At 40.3% G+C, this 19269-nt stretch overlaps 3 protein-coding genes across 5 annotated transcripts in view; 2 read left to right on the top strand and 1 right to left on the bottom strand.

Annotated features, from left to right (window-relative positions):
- ano1a (anoctamin 1, calcium activated chloride channel a) overlaps window positions 1-7404 on the top strand; it is a 53559-nt gene extending 46155 nt beyond the window's left edge. For all 3 annotated transcript variants that reach the window (XM_085463794.1, XM_085463775.1, XM_085463785.1), the window contains exons 20-25: window positions 615-757; window positions 1190-1342; window positions 2320-2372; window positions 3849-4033; window positions 4214-4319; window positions 5745-7404. In XM_085463794.1, the coding sequence (XP_085319920.1) occupies window positions 615-757; window positions 1190-1342; window positions 2320-2372; window positions 3849-4033; window positions 4214-4319; window positions 5745-5981 (877 nt within the window). In that variant the 3' untranslated portion in view covers window positions 5982-7404. The remainder of the gene's footprint in view (window positions 1-614; window positions 758-1189; window positions 1343-2319; window positions 2373-3848; window positions 4034-4213; window positions 4320-5744) is intronic.
- A 751-nt stretch (window positions 7405-8155) lies between these two features.
- On the top strand, window positions 8156-11449 carry fadd (Fas (tnfrsf6)-associated via death domain). Its single transcript, XM_085463751.1, has 2 exons — window positions 8156-8743; window positions 10742-11449. The coding sequence occupies exons 1-2, from the start codon at window positions 8446-8448 to the stop codon at window positions 11002-11004; spliced, it is 561 nt and encodes a 186-aa protein (XP_085319877.1). The 5' UTR covers window positions 8156-8445; the 3' UTR covers window positions 11005-11449.
- On the bottom strand, window positions 11348-18495 carry LOC146719346 (hatching enzyme 1.2-like). Its single transcript, XM_085463764.1, has 9 exons — window positions 18424-18495; window positions 18130-18133; window positions 17836-17913; window positions 16860-17015; window positions 15259-15379; window positions 14285-14463; window positions 13308-13389; window positions 12877-13001; window positions 11348-11507 (listed from the first exon to the last, which is right to left on the bottom strand). Coding segments are annotated over exons 1-9 (807 nt in total). The 5' UTR covers window positions 18484-18495; the 3' UTR covers window positions 11348-11505.
- Window positions 18496-19269: the final 774 nt, after the last annotated feature.

Genomic DNA, 19269 nt, shown 5'->3' with positions numbered 1-19269 from the left:
CGGCATCAAATCAAATCAGTTTTATTGACACGTTACATGTGCTGATACACTGGTACAGCACACGTGAGGGAAATTCTTGTGTGCAAGCTTCACAAGCAACAGTGGTGTGCACAGATCCCACTGTGTGGGTTCAGTAAGTCACAGATCACATAATGCACACCCACTCAGTTATGTGTATGTCTGAGAATACTGCTCGTCTAGTTTTCATCTACATTTCCCTGGAAACCAGACAGCACCTTGCTGAACTGTAAGCCTGTAGTCTGCTCAGCCTCTCTGTGCACATACACTGTGACTGAGGTTTATGCCACATGTTTGGCTCTTCCAGCAGTGTTAGACATCCAAATTATCATCCCTAACAATTAAGAACTCAAGACTTTGAAGAATTTACCACTTATCGTAGTCGTAGTATTCAGAATAGAGTTCCTGTATTTGTCCAAATGTGGTTAATAATCTCCCAAATTTTAGGATACATAATCCATTAAGTTAAGGAGAAATCTACAACAACAACAAAAATCAAAGATGCGCATGCATTTGCACAATAACACTTTAGAAACTGAGTGATGCTTTTACAAATCTCATTGTGTAATTTCTTAATGGATTGTTGGGATTTGCAGGAAGCTGAAAAAAATGCTCCGCAGGAGGAAGTCAGAAATGGTTTCCATTCAAGAGCCAGTGCCGCATAAAACTCTGAAACGCTATGAGAAGGACCAGCTCCTGGGTCCATTTGTTGGCCTCAATCCAGAGTACATGGAAATGAGTAAATAAGTTTCATCACTTTTGTTAATCATGTTGTTAGCAAATAAATAAATTACCTGGTTTGCACTAAATGCATTTAAAGAGTAGTGGTGGACAAAGACGAGCAGAGCAAATAAAGTTTGTTTCTGACATACCTGATTAAGATCAAACTACAGTTACAAGAAACTCAGTAATAATTGTAACATTAGGAGGCAGCCAGAATCTCGTGACTTTAAACATGGCATGCTTAAACAGAAATAGGTTTTCACAACTGTCCACCGCTATCAAAATTGGCTTTCTTTTCATTTTTAAAGAAATTCTGAAGGAATTTTTTTTTCATGCTTATTTATAGATGTTAAAAATAGTTTTCTGTATTAATTTTCTTTCACCCAATCGAGGATGAGTCATTGCTAAATGCTGTTCTATTTGTCTGTTTTTTTCCCTTTTCCTTTAGTAATCCAGTTTGGGATGGTGACTCTGTTCGTGGCCTCCTTCCCTCTGGCGCCGCTCTTTGCTCTTCTGAATAACATAATTGAAATTCGTCTGGATGCTAAGAAGTTTGTTACCGAGCTTCGCAGGCCTATTGCAGCTAAAGCCAAAGACATTGGTTCGTTTCTTTTATCTCTATGTGAGATTAAACCCTCTTAAAATTGCAGTAACATCTGCTGTTAAGAAATGTGTTTTACTAATGTTACAAAAATATAAACCCAGTACAAAAAATCCACACAGACTGAAAACAGCACACAAAAGTAGCACATTGCAATTGCTAATAGTGCTCGTTTGTGTATTTTTCTTTTGCAGCCTTTAGTCAGTTTAATCAATGAACTAAATTAGCACTCTGTTATTCAGACTTCAAGAAACTATGCCCTAAGATGTCTTCAACAGCATTTCTTTCATTTGGGTGAAAAAAGAGGTGAATTTGCAGTACAGTGTCCCGACAAACTGAAACTAAATACATGTATCCTCACCCATCTGTCTTTGGAGGTGGCCCCCATCCCATGAACTTGTTTCTGTCAGTGGTTTCTTCCTGTTAAAGGGAGTTTCCCTTCCCATTGTTGTGCACTCAAACGGGATCATCTCATTGTTGAGGTTTCCTCTCTGTTATTGTAAGGTCTATAGCTTACAATATGAAAAGCCTGAAGGTGACTGTCCTCGTGGTTTGAGGCTATATGAATAAAATACATTTCAATTGATTTCAAATTAAATTTATGACTCTCACACTAGGCAGAACACATAAAAATAAGGACTGCTACATATGCCATTCTAGTAGGCTGCTGTAAGGAAAAAGACTCTGCTTACAGCTGAATTACACTACAGCAAACCTATTATGAAGCTAACATTGTGTAGAGTTATATGTTGCAAGACTGAAATCTCTGAAAGCTGGTTTTCTTCACGTAGAGAAGTTAAGTGACTCGATTAAGTAGCTTAATCTCAGAACCCGTCTGCAGTGGCATTTCCAATATGCAGAGAACACTCAGCACCAGTGAGTTGCAGTTGTACTAAATCACCCTGTGCAAACTCTAGTCGTGTGCATGTCGGAGCTGCTGTTTTCTCATGAATAACGGCTCTTCTGTCTTTCTGCAGGGATCTGGTACAACCTCTTGAGGGGCCTCAGCAAGGTAGCGGTCATTGTCAACGTAAGTCTTATCAGCAATCTGTATGGTTATACAATGCCAATATAAAAACAATGCCAAGGCTGTCCTGGAAAACGATTTTCACTCAGTTAGGACTACACTAGTACATTGTCTTGGTCCTCTTAGTACCATTGATGTTAAGTTAGACTCTTTTTCTCCAATTGATCTTTCTGAGTTAACTTCAATAATTACTTCCTCCAAACCATCAACGTGTCTTTTAGACCCCATTCCTACAAAACTGCTCAAAGAAGTCCTGCCATTAATTAATGCTTCGATCTTAAATATGATCAACCTATCTCTAATGATCGGCTATGTACCACAGGCCTTCAAGCTGGCTGTAGTTAAACCTTTACTCAAAAAGCATCTCTAGACCCAGCAGTCTTAGCTAATTATAGGCCAATCTCCAACCTTCCTTTATATCAAACATCCTTGAAAGAGTAGTTGTCAAACAGCTAACAGATCATCTGCAGAGGTTTATTTGAAGAGTTTCAGTCAGGTTTCAGAGCTCATCACAGCACAGAAACAGCTTTAGTGAAGGTTACAAATGATCTTCTTATGGCCTCTGACAGTGGACTCATCTCTGTGCTTGTCCTGCTAGACCTCAGTGCAGCGTTCGATACTGTCGACCATAATATCCTATTAGAGCGATTAGAACATGCTGTAGGTATTACAGGTACTGTGCTGCAGTGGTTTGTATCATATCTATCTAATAGACTCCAATTTGTGCATGTAAATGGAGAGTCCTCTTCACACACTGAGGTTAATTATGGAGTTCCACAGGGTTCAGTGCTAGGACCAATTCTGTTTACATTATACATGCTTCCCTTAGGCAGCATCATTAGAAGACATAGCATACATTTACACTGCTATGCAGATGACAACTTCATATATCCATAAAGATATGAAGACCTGGATGACCTCTAATTTTCTGCTTCTAAATTCAGATCCAACTGAGGTTATTGTACTCGGCCCTAAAAATCTTAGAAATATGGTGTCTAACCAGATTCTTAGTCTGGACAGCATTACCTTGGCCAGACAGACACTATCTCTACTTTCAAGATCAGGCTTCAAACTTTCCTTTTCGCTAAAGCATATAGTTAGGGCTGGACCAGGTGATCCTGAATCCTCCCTTAGTTATGCTGCAGTGGGTCTAGGCTGCTGAGAGATTCCCATGATGCACTGGGTGTTTCTTCTACAGTCACCTTTCTCACTCACTCTGTGTTTATACACATTTCTGCTTTCAGTTATTAGTTATTATTCATCTCTGGCTCTCTTCCACAGCATGTCTTTGTCTTGTCTTCCTCCCCTCACCCCGACCGGTCATGGCTCCTCCTGCCTGAGCTTGTTTTTTTTTGTTAAAAGAAAGTTCTTACGTCCCACTGTCACCAAAATGTTTTCTTATGAGGGTTCATATGATTGTTGCTGTTGTTTTGAGTTGGTGCTATATAAAGAAATTGAATTGAACTTTTTGTCTTCCAGGCCTTTGTCATCGCTTTCACCTCTGACTTCATCCCTCGGCTTGTCTACCAATACATGTACAGTCCTGACGGCACCTTGCATGGCTTTGTCAACCACACTCTGTCATACTTCAATGTCACTGACTTCGATCCAGGCACAGAACCTCTGCAGCCAATGCACCTGGGCTACAAGGTATCAGTATGCAGGTAAGCTTTTGCTTTCCTAGGGTCTGGAAACTGAGGCTGCTGAAGTCATCAGACGATATTCATATAATGAAGACTCAATATATCCAAACATATTCAAATTTCTCATTTATCTATTATAAAAGCACAACAACAGTTTGAATAAACTTTATGTAAAAAAGCTTTTGTGTTTTTTACTGCTAGATACAAGGACTACAGAGATCCTCCCTGGTCCAGTACGAAATATGAACTTTCCAAGGAATTCTGGGCCATTCTAGCAGCTCGTCTCGCCTTCGTTATTGTTTTTCAGGTTCGGAACAATGCACAGATAAGATCGCACAAAGCAAACAAACCATTTATGATTTCGTTTATTTCATGAAATAAGTCGTTGATAGAAATCGTCTGAACATAGCCTGTGACATCTCATTTGAAGGTACTCATTTTCCTAACCTGCTGTTTCACAGCCTTAAGTGCAGAGTACTCGTCAGTCATAAAACATTAGTATAAAAACAGGAAGTTGAGTTCTACAGTTGACTTATTGAGGTAGCTGTAATTCAGGAGTTAGAGCATATTATCTGCTAATCAGAAGGTCAATCCCTGGCTGCTCCAGTCTGCATGCCAAGACATGGCATCAGACAAGTTCCTCTCCAACGTGTCCATCAGTCTGAAATGTGTGAATGTTAGATAGAAAGCCATTAAGCATAGAAAAGGGTGTATGCAAACCTATATGAGTAAGTGTGAATGGGGGAATGAGACATGTTGTATAAAGCACGTTGAGTCCTCAGTAGTGTAGAAAAGCACTATATCAGGTCTTATTAGGTGATGAACCTGCTTCCAGGTCCGAACCACTCTGCATTTATTACGGCGTTTTTAACCTGTTTTCATGGATGCCTGCATGTTAAACTTCATAGTTACACCTGGTGGAGCAGCGACACTGATCATTTTATTAAAGATGAAAGAATTTACAGTTTTTAACTCAGTGATGCTGCAGTAGTCGTTTGACTTTGGGACCTGAAGCGAATATTTGGACCCGGAAACGTCTGATGACGTCAGACTTAAAGGACTGGATAAGAACCAGTCCATTTATTCCTTTAACCTCCTAAAACCCGAACTCTTCCACGGCAGCATTTTTAATTTCTCTTTGATATTTGGGCTGATTGGGGCCCGATGAATGTAAAAAGAATTACCTGATTTTTGTTTTGTTTTTTACCTGATTTTTGTTTCTAAGAAAAATGAGAGCCACGTATGAGGATATTCATTTAAATTTTGATAGAACTGTAGCAGCATAATGTCCTCGTAAGTGGATATCAGGCCCCTGTAGAGCAAAATTAAGTATTTTGGTCTAAATAACCCAAAATGTGATGTCCACATATGTGGACGCAGGTCCTAGGAGGTTAAAACGAATGTTGAGTCTACACAGAGCCATATGAATTATTATGTTCCTGCCATTTTCAGCGATCTTCTCTGAACTTGTTGAACTTATGCTTCTGTAGATTTGAGATTTCTGTAGAGCTCCACTCATATGCTGTCTTCCTCCTCTATCTAAAAGGAGGTAAATGATATAACTATTAGTTGATTTAGCACTCTTTGCTACTTCTGTTGCAGCTGACTTGGATTAATGGTTTATTTATTGCACATTTTATTCTTAATGTAAGAGAAGAAGAAGAAAGGTTCAATCACTAATGAGAATTGTTTTATAATGATCTGTGTTCTCTGTTGACTCTGCCCTTTGCAGAATGTGGTGATGCTTATGAGTGACTTTGTGGACTGGCTTATCCCAGACATTCCTAAGGACATCAGCCTCCAGATCCACAAGGAGAAGATCCTAATGGTGGAGCTCTTTATGAAAGAGGAGCAGGGGAAAAGGTTTGCAGCAAGAGACAACCAAGACAACTGCACAGTTCCTCTGTCAGCTAATCAGAGGCCACCACAGCCACGCTCACGCCCTGTTTCACAGGCAAACTGCTCCTAACCTGTTGGTTGGTGGGAAAAGAATCACAAATGGCAATAAGCAAAACAAAGTCTTACTGAGCTGTTAGAGCGGTCTGGTTGAGGTACAAGCTAACTGTGTAAAGTCCACATTAACAGTCAGTTTTGTAATATCAGCAAAGGTTTTGCTGCACTTGCATGTGACATTTTCCATCTTAGACCACTAACCATAAATCCTCAACTTATTTTACCAACTTCTTCTTTATTGGATGTAAACAAGGAAAGAAAAAGCCATTCAGCCTTCAGCCTCTCTCTTTAACCCATTCTCTACTCAGCAAATGGAACCTGTCGGCTTTACAGAGCCCAGAAGAAGTGATTCAAACTCTAAAACAATTTACAGCATTTCAGGTGCCATTTTATTTATTTGAAGATTTTGCCAAAGAAAAACATTTTCCACTACAGCCGCTCACACTTTGCAATTCAAGCTATTATTTTGCATAGCTAGCTATCAACTATGAGTAAGTAAATGTCCGGTGCATTTTCTTAATTACTAGTGTAGAGTTTGTGTGCTAATAAGGGAAAGGAAATATAGTAGTAAGTGTTTGCGGTGTGCGTGTTATTGTGTTTTTAAAATGTGGAGTGTCAACGAGACAAGAACTTTGCATTTTTTTAAGTTGTTGATGTCTCTGAAAAGTAGGACCAGTGTATCACATAAAGTCACCACAGGAACAGGTTTGAACCCGGTCAAAGCGTTACGAAGTTGTCTGCCTTAAATCACTCAACTCCTCAACAGATTTCCAGCATGAGATGATCATCTTTCTGTCGACAATGATCATTCACCATTTTTCATATATTTGTATTTAAAAACATTACCTTGCAACAATTTTTAAAGCTGCAATTCCAGCTTTTTAAGCACAAAGCATGAATAACGTTGTCTTTTATATTTATTCAATGAATTAGTTTCATGAATCCGTAGGTGACCATGGATCTACTAACTTTAGCTACTTTCTAAAAATGTTTTATTGTTGTCCCAATTTGAATTCATAGTTTTGTAAACAAGAAACTATAACTATTCTTATCACTAACGGTGTAACTTCTTTCTGAGCTGTGACAAAAACTGCACATTTTAATTTACCAAATAATTTTCCCATAGTAATCTCTGGCTTAGTTGGTTAGTAGTCAAAGTCATTAATAGAGCACATGTACGGGGTAGTAGTGCCTTTGTTAGCTTAATTTCTTTCCATCACAGCCTTTTATAACTTTGTAAAACCTGATGTCGTACATGAACACCCTCTTTGGATTGCCCTGATGAGATCATATTCTCCTGTTTTCAACACTAATGAAACAACAAATGTAACATCCTAGTATTTAAACTAATGTGTGTCAGTGCACATTCATGGCTGTCTTTGATAACTTGTCTGTTTATTATTTATATTTACTGCAAAATAAAGGGTGAATGTCCTCAAGTTGTTTTATGTGTTGAGTAATTTCACATCTTTTGCACAGTTGGAGTCAGGGTAGATTTGGAGTTTGTATTATTTGCTCAAGTTGTGACTGCACGAGTCAGCAGAGACAGTTTGTGTTAGATAATAGTTATATTTGTTTTTAGTGAGGTTTTTAGGGCAGGGATAGCTCAGTAGGGCAGGGATAGCTCAGTAGGTAGAGTGGTTGCCCCATGATCGGAAGGTCGGGGGTTCGATTCCCCTTAACAGCTACCCTGAGGTACCCCTGAGCAAGGTACCGTCCCTACACACTGCTCCCCGGGCGCCCAATGGCTGCCCACTGCTCCACTGAGTGAATGGGTTAAATGCAGAGAGCAATTTCCCCACGGGGCTCAATAAAGTACAATAATGTGTATCACTAATAAAGGTATGTTTAATAGCTTTATGATATATATATAAATAATTTGTGTGTGTGTGACTGAATTGTATCTGTAGGTACTTTGTTACTATAGCAGCCTTTTACAAAACACAGTTCGTTCCAACTTCTTTAGTTAAACCCATGAATATTGACTAACTACTAGTATATTATTTTATTTTCCAACTTAAAATCCTGTTTACATGCTACACTGTGTGCGCTTACTTTACATATGGGTGAAGTAGCTAAGATATGCTTTTTGGGGTCAATCTTGGGAGCACTGTCTGCCACAGCACAACGTTACCATGGCATTATTAAATAATAACTGTAACAACACGTGATTCTATCACAACTGTTTAATTCAAAGAAAAGTCTTTGGCGGTCTGAGCCGCTGGGATCAGCGGACCAGCTCCTGTGCGCCCTCGGATCTAGCATAACCGTAACACCGCTCAGCAGACGGGCATGCTTACGGCAAACCTCCCCCATCCCCGCAAACACACTCCTCGGTGTTGTACGTGTGCCGTGTTTCCATTGGTTATCGGTAAGCGGAAGTTTAACAACAGACACGCCGGATAGACGTAACTCACCGAAATGAAAGTGAAAGTCAGCCGCCCAGAGGCTGTGCTGTGTTTGTGCTCGATCCTGTCGACATGAGCGCCTTACAGTTTAACAGCGTTTTGTTGGAGATCTCTAACGCCATGTCTGCTGATCAGCTGAATGAAATGAAGTTCCTGGTTCTACAAGAGATCGGGAAAAGAAATCTGGAAAAGATCGGCAGCGGCCGGGAACTCTTTCAGCTTTTCAGGGAAAGAGGCAAACTGTCAGAAGATAACACGGCCTTTCTTTCAAAGCTTCTCAGAGAAATTAAGCGACAAGATCTCTCGGACAAGATAGACAACTTCAGTATTCAGCCTGAAGCTGACGATGGCCTGAGTGAGGAGGAGAAAGGTACGACATGAACGTGTTCGTGTGAGCACAGTCACAGTGTGGGGAGACAAGAGCAACGATAAGAACAGTAATAATAATGCACGTCTGCAGAGTATCGTGCTCCAAAGTATGGGCGCTGATTTATACAGAAAACGAGTGACTTTCACTTTAGACACCAGCATGTTTGATTGTATCAACCGCAGACTCGAGAAACACGGCTGGAGCCTTCCTCATTTAGTGCCAAACATTCAAATATTCTTTTTAGGCAATAAAACATGTCGTCTCACAAGCTTCATTTGAGGTTTATACAAAGAGTGCCAAAGGATGCGCTGGGTTCCTGTGACTGGGCAGAGTTAGCCATTTATTCTGTCTGAGCTTCCACCCATACTTAACACAGCTGACCACATCTGTGAAGTCGTCTGGTCATTGTCTGTCACAGTGCAGGATGAAAGCTGCTTTGTTTAGCAGTCACACACTTACTCCTGCCACCGATTGCAAAGAGAAAAAAGAGAAAATGAAAAGTTCTCAATCCTGAAATCTTTCGACCAAAAATGTTTTCAGAAGCCTGAGACACTGTTTTTGTGTCGTTCAGTATAAAATCACCCAAATGCCACAATAGTTTCCAGCTGACCTCAAAATCAAGTAATTGTTGTAATGTACAGTAACTTTAGCTTTTTGACGTATTTAACTACGTTTATGATGTAATTAATCTTTATTTTTTAATTAAGACGTGCCAAAATCTTGTGTTCTTATTAGTAAAAAAGGCCCTGGATGTACCAGGACAATGTTTATCACAAGACTCTGCAGACTCACGATTCAGGGACTTGTGGAACCGTGTTCAGCAGCAATAACGTGAACGAATGGTTTTCTGTTTGACTTTCAGTGTTTCACATAATTGTAGAGGAAGTCTTCCCCACTCTTCTTAACAAAGGTTATGGAGGCATTAATTTACTCTTAGCTGTCCTAACGTCACACCACAGTGTTAGTTAGTTAGGTCGAGGTCTGGACTTTGACTTTTTCAGTGTTTTTCTAACTACACTGACATTTTTCAGGCCTGTAGAGTGGGTTATGGTGTCTGTGATTTTGGGCTAGGACACACATAAATGATCAAAAAAGTTTTGGTTTTACAGCGTTTGTCACATCTGCTGATAATCAATTAATCACATGTGATGAGCAGCACCTGTCTGCCACATGCCCTCTTAATTTTTATGAAATTGGTAAGGATGCACTTGTGCTAAAGACGTTTATGACACTACTACCTCAGGTTGTAGAGAGAAAGAAAACCCTACCTCACGACCCTCTAAGCGAAAGCATGTAACGACAGTGGGAAGGAAAAAATCTGGAGCAGAACCAGGCTCAGGGAGGGGCGGGGCCATCTGCCATGAACAGTTGGGGGTGAGTGGAGAGAGAAGAGGGCACAGACACACCGCTTAAAAGATGCTCATGGGAGAGAGCCAGAGTTTTAACCCTCTCAGGCCCAATTAAGTTTTTTGTTGCTAATGCACAACCAAGTCCTGCAGTGGTACTTCTGAGTAAAGCAACTCATAAAATATGTCTGTGGGGTGATCAGGTTGTTAGTTCTTAACGGTTGCAAATCTGCAGCGTCTGCCTGGAGAGGGTTAAAAACCTGCTGGGGGGAGTTTTTCCTTCCCACTGTCGTCACGTGCTTTCTCTTAGAGGGTTGTGAGGTAGGGTTTTATCTCTACATACAACAAAGCAGATTTGCACTGTTGTATGTATAACCATAAATACATCAAGAATGTATTGTATTGTCTGCAGACTTATGCCGTCTGCAACAGTCATTGACTAGATAAGTGGAATTATAAGTAGGTCTTTACGCAGGGAGTTTTAGATAGGCTTGTTTCTAGTTGTCCCTGTTTGGGGCCACGTTTCATTGTTTCCTGGTAGGGTGTTTAGATGGCTGCCCTGGTTTCCAGAAAGTATCTTAAAGTTGAATCTTTACCCATATCAGAAAAATGTTTTATATTTAACCTGTTAATATGTTTTTCTCCTTTGCAGCAAAACTGAAAATTGCCACAGAGGTAATTGCCGAAAATCTTGGAAAGAGTTGGCGAAAACTAGGCCGCAAATTAGGTTTGAGTGAAACCAGGCTGGAGTCCATCTCTAACAGGCATCCAACAGATCTCGAGGAGACGGCAGTGGAGCTGCTCAAGGAGTGGAGGAAGAGTCAAGGAGCTGAAGCCCAAACAAAGATGCTGATAGATGCTTTGAGAGCTTGCCAGTTGAATATGACTGCTGATAAAGTAGAGGAAAGACTCTAGCAACCTAGAATACACTCTTAAATTGAAAATTGTTGCTCAAGGAAATGGCAAAGAAAAAGGTTAAAAGTCATGAAAGTAATTTGTCTGTCCTGTTATCGTTATTATTAGTTTGCTGTTTGGGTCTCCTGCTTTGTGAAAGCAATGTTGCTCTCAGTCTTTCAAGGTGACTAAATTGCTCGTGGTATTTGTTAATATGGCTCATATATAAAAGTGTTCAACTGCGTTCCAAAATTATGAAAGATATTTTTTATGTCACACTATTCATCCAAGATTTTGCTCTTGATTCACAATTTAGACGAAAAGGGAAATAATTAGGAAAAGAAGCTGATTTTGGAAAGTAAAATGAGATTTGTGTTGTTGTTCTTTTTATTCTTTGTCAACAGACAGCTTTGTATTTCAATGCTTTTGCTCGTCTAACCCAAAATATACCCCGAATCCAACTCTTTTCCCTCGTAGGCTTTGATGTCATCAAGGTGGCAGGTCCTCTGCCCAGGGTGCAGTTTCTGCAGACAAAAATGAATCTCATTAAGGGAACCTTTCTGTAAGAACCAAAATGGGACTGACAGATGATAACTGTGACACGGTGGGAAGGAAATATTCCCTTTAGCAGGAGGAAGGCTCGGGGACTTACCTGTTGGGAGTGAGGGGAAAGAGAAAAGCAGAAGCACACAAAATAAAAGGCATGAGAGCCAGCGTTTAAAAGGAACGAATAATAATTCAATAGAGAGTGAAATGAGAAAGAAGAAACAACGCCCTAACTATATGCTTCAGCAAAAAAGAAAGTTTTAAGCCTAGTCTAAAGAAACCAGAGGGTGTCTGTCTCCCAAATCCAACCTGGGCCGTTTCCACAGAGGAGAGGCTCTGCCTCCCATTCTACTTTTAAATATCCTAGGAACCAAAAGTAAGCCCGCAGTCTTTTCTCACTCTTTTCTGATTACAGTACTATGAAGTCTTTAAGATAGGATGGGCCCCGATTATGCAAGTAGCATTTTAAACCGAATCTGCAAAGGAATGTTTGTAAAGTTAGAGATGTTGCACAAAATTAAGCAGAAGTGTCCAACTTTTCAGCTTTTCAGGGAGTTTTTAGGAAATCCTGATAATAATGAATTACAGTCGTCCAGTCTAGAAGTAATAAATGCAGGAACTAGTTTTTCAGCTTTTTTTTATTTTAGAGATATTGCACAAATGGAAAGCAGTCCTACATATCTGTTTAATTTACACATTGAAGGACAAATCCTGGTTGAATATGATCTCACAGTGTTACTGTTGACGCCATCTAACGCAAATATCTGGTCAGACAGGATATTTCTTTGTGACTGCAGTTTAACAATGCCAGGATAATTAATAATAATAACTAAATGGTGTCTCATATTGTGTGGGATAGAAACAATTTCATGCTTAAAAACAACGAACCTTTGATTGGATGGTTCACCCTGATCTCCTTTCTGTGTGGCTCTCTGTGTAGCTACAGATGGTGCTAGCATATGAACATGAACTGATGCTAGTTTGGGTCACTTGCAGAAATCTGCATTTTCCTCTTTTGAGGAAATTCGGGGCAAACCTGCTGCAGGGCAGTTCAAAAAATCCATGCATGAGACTTATTTTCATTTTACATGATATCTACTTGACTTGGTCTGCTAAAGCTTTTTTTAATTTCACTTTAATGTTGGGATATATTTCTTACACAGAATGAAGACCCAGGTTCACCCCCAAAAACTAGAGCTGAAAGTGTAAGAGGAAGGGATTTCCATGCAAGAAAGGAGCTTTAAAGACCTCCAGACTTTGTCTTTTCAGACACAGTTTCTCATTTTAAAGTTAGCTGACTTTGCAGTACAGTATCACTTTGTGTGTTTGTTGTTGCAGTATACTTACAGCACTGGTAGAGTCTGTTCAACCTATCGATATCATTTTTGCTCATCTGAGTGGCCCCGCCCAACATTACATTGCTATTAGGAATGGGCACCATAGTGGGTTGGTTGTTCTTGGAGAAGGCGTACCTGAAAACAAGTTAAGTTCATTTTTCTGGTGATTTAGCTCCTCAGTGCATCATGTTCTAATCTTTGAAAGCATATTTGCACTGGTTTTACTCAACACACTTGTATAGGACGGTATGCACAGACAAGTTATGATTGTGCACAGGCTCTGCTCTGCTAGCAGTATGCTGCAGGGACAGTTGATGGTTTCTTCATGTGAAAATAATAGGAACACCCAAATTCCTAACTTGATACATAGTTTACTTGGACTTATGTGTAAAAAAAGTATAAAAGTAACATATGTAAATAAAAGTATGAATTTATTCTTACCTCTCATATTGCATGACAGAGTTGTAGTCATAAGGAGTTCCCTGGTTTAGAGTATCAATCTTATAGAAATTGTACACCATGTCTGTGAGAATAAGGAGATATGTTCATGATGTGTGGGAACTCAAATATCTAACAAATGCACATTTTTATATTATCATTCTAATAAAGCAGCCGTTGAACCTCATCCCATTTAGGGTTGTTGTCATGAACTAATTTTAAGCTAAAAACTAAAATTATGTCTTAAAAAGTAAATCAAATCAATAAAAAATGAACTCCACTAACAATAAAAAATAACTAAAGATTTAAAGTAATAAAAACATGGTTGAAAGGGCTGCACCCACTCTGGAGATAACTAAGAGGCTCTAAGCGGTAAATTGATCAGTAACTATATAGCACTTGTCTGATTTAATTAAATGCTCAAAGTGCCTTTTACTATGAGCCTCATTAGCCCATTTACGGTGGGCTACAGCCACGGTGGGGTGGCTGTAGCTCAGGTGGCAGAGCAGGTCAGCCACTAATCAGAAGGTCGCTGGTTCCGTCCTTCGGCAAGATACTAACCCCGTGTTTGCCTACTGGTGGTGGTCAGAGGGCCCGGTGGCGCCAGTGTCCGGCAGCCTCGGCTCTGTCAGTGCGCCCCAGGGTGGCTGTGGCTACAATGTAGCTGCCATCACCAGTGTGTGAATGACTGAATGTAGTGTAGCGCTTTGGGGTCCTTAGGGACTAGAAAAGCGCTATACAAATGCAGGCCATTTACACACACATTCATAAACAGCTTTATTCTAAAGTTGTATTCATCTTTGTTGACAGATTATGCTGTCATCTTTAGTTTTTTTTAAAATTTTATTTACTGAACTTTAGCTCAGTGCAATAAAACCTTAATCTCAACCTTAATTAGACTATTTCTTTCTCTAGAACTGCTTTGTGCTTTGAACTACTTTAACACAAAATCCAAATTAGCACAGAAAATGGTGACTGACCATCGAGGATGTTTTCCCAGTACACCCTGATGTAGTTGTCCCTGTCAGAGCGGGTCTGTTCGTGATTGAAGCCTAGGGCATGGAGTAATTCATGCTGGACAGTGCTGTGGTAAAGACAGCCCTGACGGCTTAGAGACACAGTTTGACCACCGCCCTGGCGACCCACATAGGAGTAGCAGCTGTTAAAACAGAAAAGTCCAGCAATATTTAGAAATCACAAAAGCCTTTTGTATATCTGTAAGGCAAGTGCTGCTTTACACACCTCATAGGACAACAATAATGTATTTGAACATATGATGAATTATGTTGAATCCTTATTGTTTAAACTGGCCAGTAGTCACTCATTGGCTACTTAAAATATTAGTGGTCCCTAAAACATTTGTAATCATCCATCCACTTCCGCTTCTCCTTTTCAGGGTCGCGGGGGGCGCTGGAGCCTATCCCAGCTGTCATAGGGCGAGGGGCGGGGTACACCCTGGACAGGTCGCCAGTCTGTCGCAGGGCCAACACACAGGGACAGACAACCATTCGCACTCACATTCACTCGCACATTCACACCTAGTGGCAATTTGGATTATCCAATTAACCTATCCCCACAAGCTGCATGTCTTTGGACGGTGGGAGGAAGCCGGAGTACCCGGAGAGAACCCACGCAAACACGGGGAGAACATGCAAACTCCACACAGAAAGACCCCGGCCTGATGGTGGAATTGAACTCAGGACCTTCTTGCTGTGCGGCAGCAGTGCTAACCACCGTGCCACCGTGCTGCCCCCATTTGTAATCACTTCCTTTGTAATACAGTGATTAAAGAGTGGGTTTTCTTTCATTATAAACTAATGAAAGGAGGAGTTGTGATACTTTTAAATTAAAACAGAAAACTTACAATCTCCAGGTAAATTTTTAATCCTACTAACTGCATGTGGCTCACCGAAGGTGGTAAGAATAAAAAAAATGGTCAGACTCGGAGCTTTACCCATTTCTGGACTCGATGCTCAGCCACTCATGATCGCCATCCTGGTAGGGTCTGAAACGAATGCAGGAAACTGAAGAGAAGGACTCTAGTCCACGAGTGATGATGGCAATCTCACGGGAAGCTGGTAAAACATGGAATTATGTAGTAAACAAAAAATGTGAAATAACTAAAAACAAAGGGTGGCTGTTTTGAAGAAATAGCCACCCTTTGTTTTGATTACTGCTTTGCACACTCTTGGCATTCTCTCGATGAGAGAGGTAGTCACATAAAATGATTTTCCAACAGTCTTGAAAGAGTTCCCAGAGATGCTGAGCACTTGTTGACCCTTTTGCCTTCACTTTGTGGTCCTCATCCCCAAACATCTCCATTGGGTTTAGCTCAGGTGACTGTGGAAGCCCGGCCATCTGACGCAGCACTCCATCACTCTCCTTCTTGGTCAAATAGCCCTCACACAGCCTGGAAGTGTGTTTGGGGTCATTGTCCTGTTGAAAAATAAATGATGGTCTAACTAAATGCAAACCAGATGGGATGGCATGTTGCTGCAGGGTGCTGTGGTAGCCATGCTGGTTCCCAACAGTGTCACCAGCAAAGTACCCCCACACCATCACACCACCTCATCCATGCTTCACGGTGGGAACCATGCATGTAGAGACCATCTGTTGACCCAAACAAATCTCTTCTGCTTGTTGCTTTTCCTTAGTCGTGCTTTCTTAGCAGCTATTTGACCATAATGGCCTGATTCGTGCAGTCTCCTTTGAACAGCTGATTAACTCTAACTAGAGGTGCTGTTAACTTGTGATTTCTGAGGCTGATGACTCTTGGTCTTCCTTTCCTGGGGTGGTCCTCGTGTGAGCCAGTTTCATCGTACCATTTGATGGTTTTTGCTACTGCACTTGGGGACACATTCAATCTTTTAGCAATTTTCCAGACTGACTGACCTTAGTTCTTAAAGTAATGATGGACTGTGGTTTCTCTTTCCTTAGCTGATTGGTTCTTACCATAATATGAATTCTAGCAGTTTAGCACAACACATCTGATGGTCCCAACCCCATTAAGAAGGCAAGAAATTCCACAAATGAACCCTGACAGGCTCACCTGTGAAGGGAAAACCGTTTCAGGTGACTACATCATAAAGCTCATCGAGATATGGCCAAGGGTTTGCAGCGCTGTCAACAAAGCAAAGGGTGGCTACTTTCAGCAATCTAAGATATAATAAATATTTAGTTATTTATCAACTTTTTCTTTGCTACATAATTTCGTATGTCTTGCTTCATATATTTGATGTCTTCAGTATGTATGTACAATGTAGAATGTAGTAAAAATGAAGAAAAAACGTTAAATGAGAAGGTGTGTCCAACCTTTTAACTGGTGCATATGTCAGGTTATTGATTCAGGAAAGTGCTTGTGGTATATTCATGTATTAATTCTTAAAATGAAGATTAGTTGGTATCAAAGGGCAGAGTCTGAAAGTCATTAGATTTAATACAAATAGAGATGTTATAATAACAAGTCAGTGTAAAGATGAATTGTTGTCCACCAGGCATAAACACTGTACATAACTTGGCATTGGCCTGTTCCATGATTAAGAAAACAATACTTACAGTAGTGATTGGCAATGTAGTATGGGACATAGACTTTCCCATCAGTCCACTTTCCCCACATACAGCCTCTGGAGGTGCAGGGGTCAGCATTTCTGTCAGCTTCAGACTTGATAGCAACGTCACCTCCGATTAATGTCGGCTCATCAATGTCAGGTGCTGTAAGAAAAACAGAGTCAGCTCCTTGTCTTCAACATGCAGAATAGCAGTGGTTTATTATAGGTGGCACTGCCGTCATCAGTCATGCAATTCATACATCAGTCATAACAACTGATGAAAGTTCATATTAGCAGAACTAGGCCACCTCTCATGACAAATGACAAAGACCAGATTCAAATGCAAATGTTTAGAAAAACCGATAAAATGCATTTTTACTGGAAAAATCACAACATTGTACGTGGCCCCAGTCTAGGGTGTAATTAAAATAGCCAGTCCAGAGCCATTTTGCTTGTCTATTATTAGCACTTGTGATCTGGATCATGTGTAGACCTGAAGCTGCTAAAAAAAGCTTTTTCCTTTAAAAGTCATGTAACATAAAAAGTACAAATTTTGGTCAGTGTTGTTTCCCAGAATAGCTACACATTTTGCATGGAAAGTTTAGTGGCTGTAATTTGCTTTGTATGAGGAAAGATTATGCACTCGGTGGCATAGCTGAGTTAGATTTGGATCTAGTTCTCCGTTGTTATTGGTTCAGTTTTTGTTTGTATGAAAATGAGCTGTAGCTGGATGCGCCTTAAATTTCTTGTTCAGGAGTATGTCTTCCTGTGCCTATTGTGATGACAACATAAGTTATAGCTATATATAGTACACAGTTTAATATTTGCTTGACCGATAATTCAGTGTGGAGTGAATTACCAGTTAAACAGGAAAAGACTATCAAACTACGTTAAATCCACGTTGCTAACATCCCCACTTCTGTACCACCAATGCTGCTGCAACAAATATGTGCAAGTAATTTTAAAACAGGTAACCAACTTACTGTAGTTTCTATTGGCTCTCTCCAGCAGCTGACCTACAGAGAGCTCTCTGGGTATGTCCTCGTCAGTGCTAGGAATCTCTGCATAAGATAATATATTCACAGTAGACATGATCATTTTGAACACCAGCTCAGTTACAGCTGGATAGCTTTTACTTCAAATGGACTGACTGTTGCTTAACTTTCTTTTAATTGATATCCAATAGCACAAAAAGTAGAATTTTAAAACCTGTAATAAATCTTCCCTTACTGGTGACTTTTGAATTATATCATAAAAAGCAATTATTTGTTTCTTACCTTCCTGTACTCAGCCACAGCAACATTACAAAGAACAGACAAAAGAGACATTAGTTTGTAACTGTAACTGAAAAGCAAAGGGACAACGGAAAATTAAAACAACTGAAATATGCATTTCATAATGAAATAAACACGACTAACAAAACTCTCATTATAAAACTGATACAACTCTTTGTACCAATTGTTTCTTTAATAGCATTTTTTATTTCAAATGTAATACTTTTTTGCATCAGGGGGAATTTGGCCTACACACAATTTAATTTAACACGCATGGTTGTCTCTGGAAGTTTCTACCTGAGCCCAGGAAGAGGATAGCAGCAGCAGAGTGACAAGACACCAACGGAAAACCAACATGGCTGCAAAAGATTTGTGATATAGACCACATTATTGTATGTTATCAAGCAGCATAGCTCATGCACATTAAAGTACGTAAAATGCAAAATTTCAAGGAAATCAGAAAATTAGCATGTGAACGATGGAGTTTGCGGTGATGACAGAAGACCTGTCTTACCTGAAACGCTGATGAGTGAGCGTCTTTCTGTCAAGTTTTATACTGTTCCCTGGCTCGCCAACGATAACAGGATGTGTCGAAAGGTGCAAACACAAGAGAAAGTGTTATCACTGCAGATGGAAAACTGTGAGTCATTGCAACTGGTGTGAAACTTTGCATCTGTCACAGGTTTAGTGTACACGCGTGTCATAAGAGCATGAAGTATTCAGATACATATATATACATCATACACACACACACATATGTATGTAGTGTTTTTCATTTTATGTCATAATGTAAGTTACTGTACTAACTAGAAAAAAAGAACATTTGAGAAAACGTTGTGGAGCATGCTAATATTCCTAAAGATACATTTTCTTCAAAAGTCTAATAACCCACAGTCTGTATTTACAGGGGTGCTGTAGCTCAGGTGGCAGAGCAGGTCAGCCACTAATCAGAAGGTCGCTGGTTCCATCCTTGGGCAAGATACTCACCCCGTGTTTGCCTACTGGTGGTGGTCAGAGGGCCCGGTGGCGCCAGTGTCCGGCAGCCTCGGCTCTGTCAGTGCGCCCCAGGGCAGCTGTGGCTACAATGTAGCTGCCATCACCAGTGTGTGAATGTGTGGATGACTGAATGTAGTGTAAAGCGCT

Source organism: Copadichromis virginalis, linkage group LG1, assembly GCF_057382275.1.
Source record: "Copadichromis virginalis isolate Kocher_CV1m ecotype Utaka linkage group LG1, C_Virginalis_male_GT1.1, whole genome shotgun sequence".
NCBI lineage: Eukaryota > Metazoa > Chordata > Actinopteri > Cichliformes > Cichlidae > Copadichromis > Copadichromis virginalis.
The sequence above is the reverse complement of the archived record's forward strand: the minus strand, read 5'-3'. Positions and strand labels throughout refer to the sequence as shown.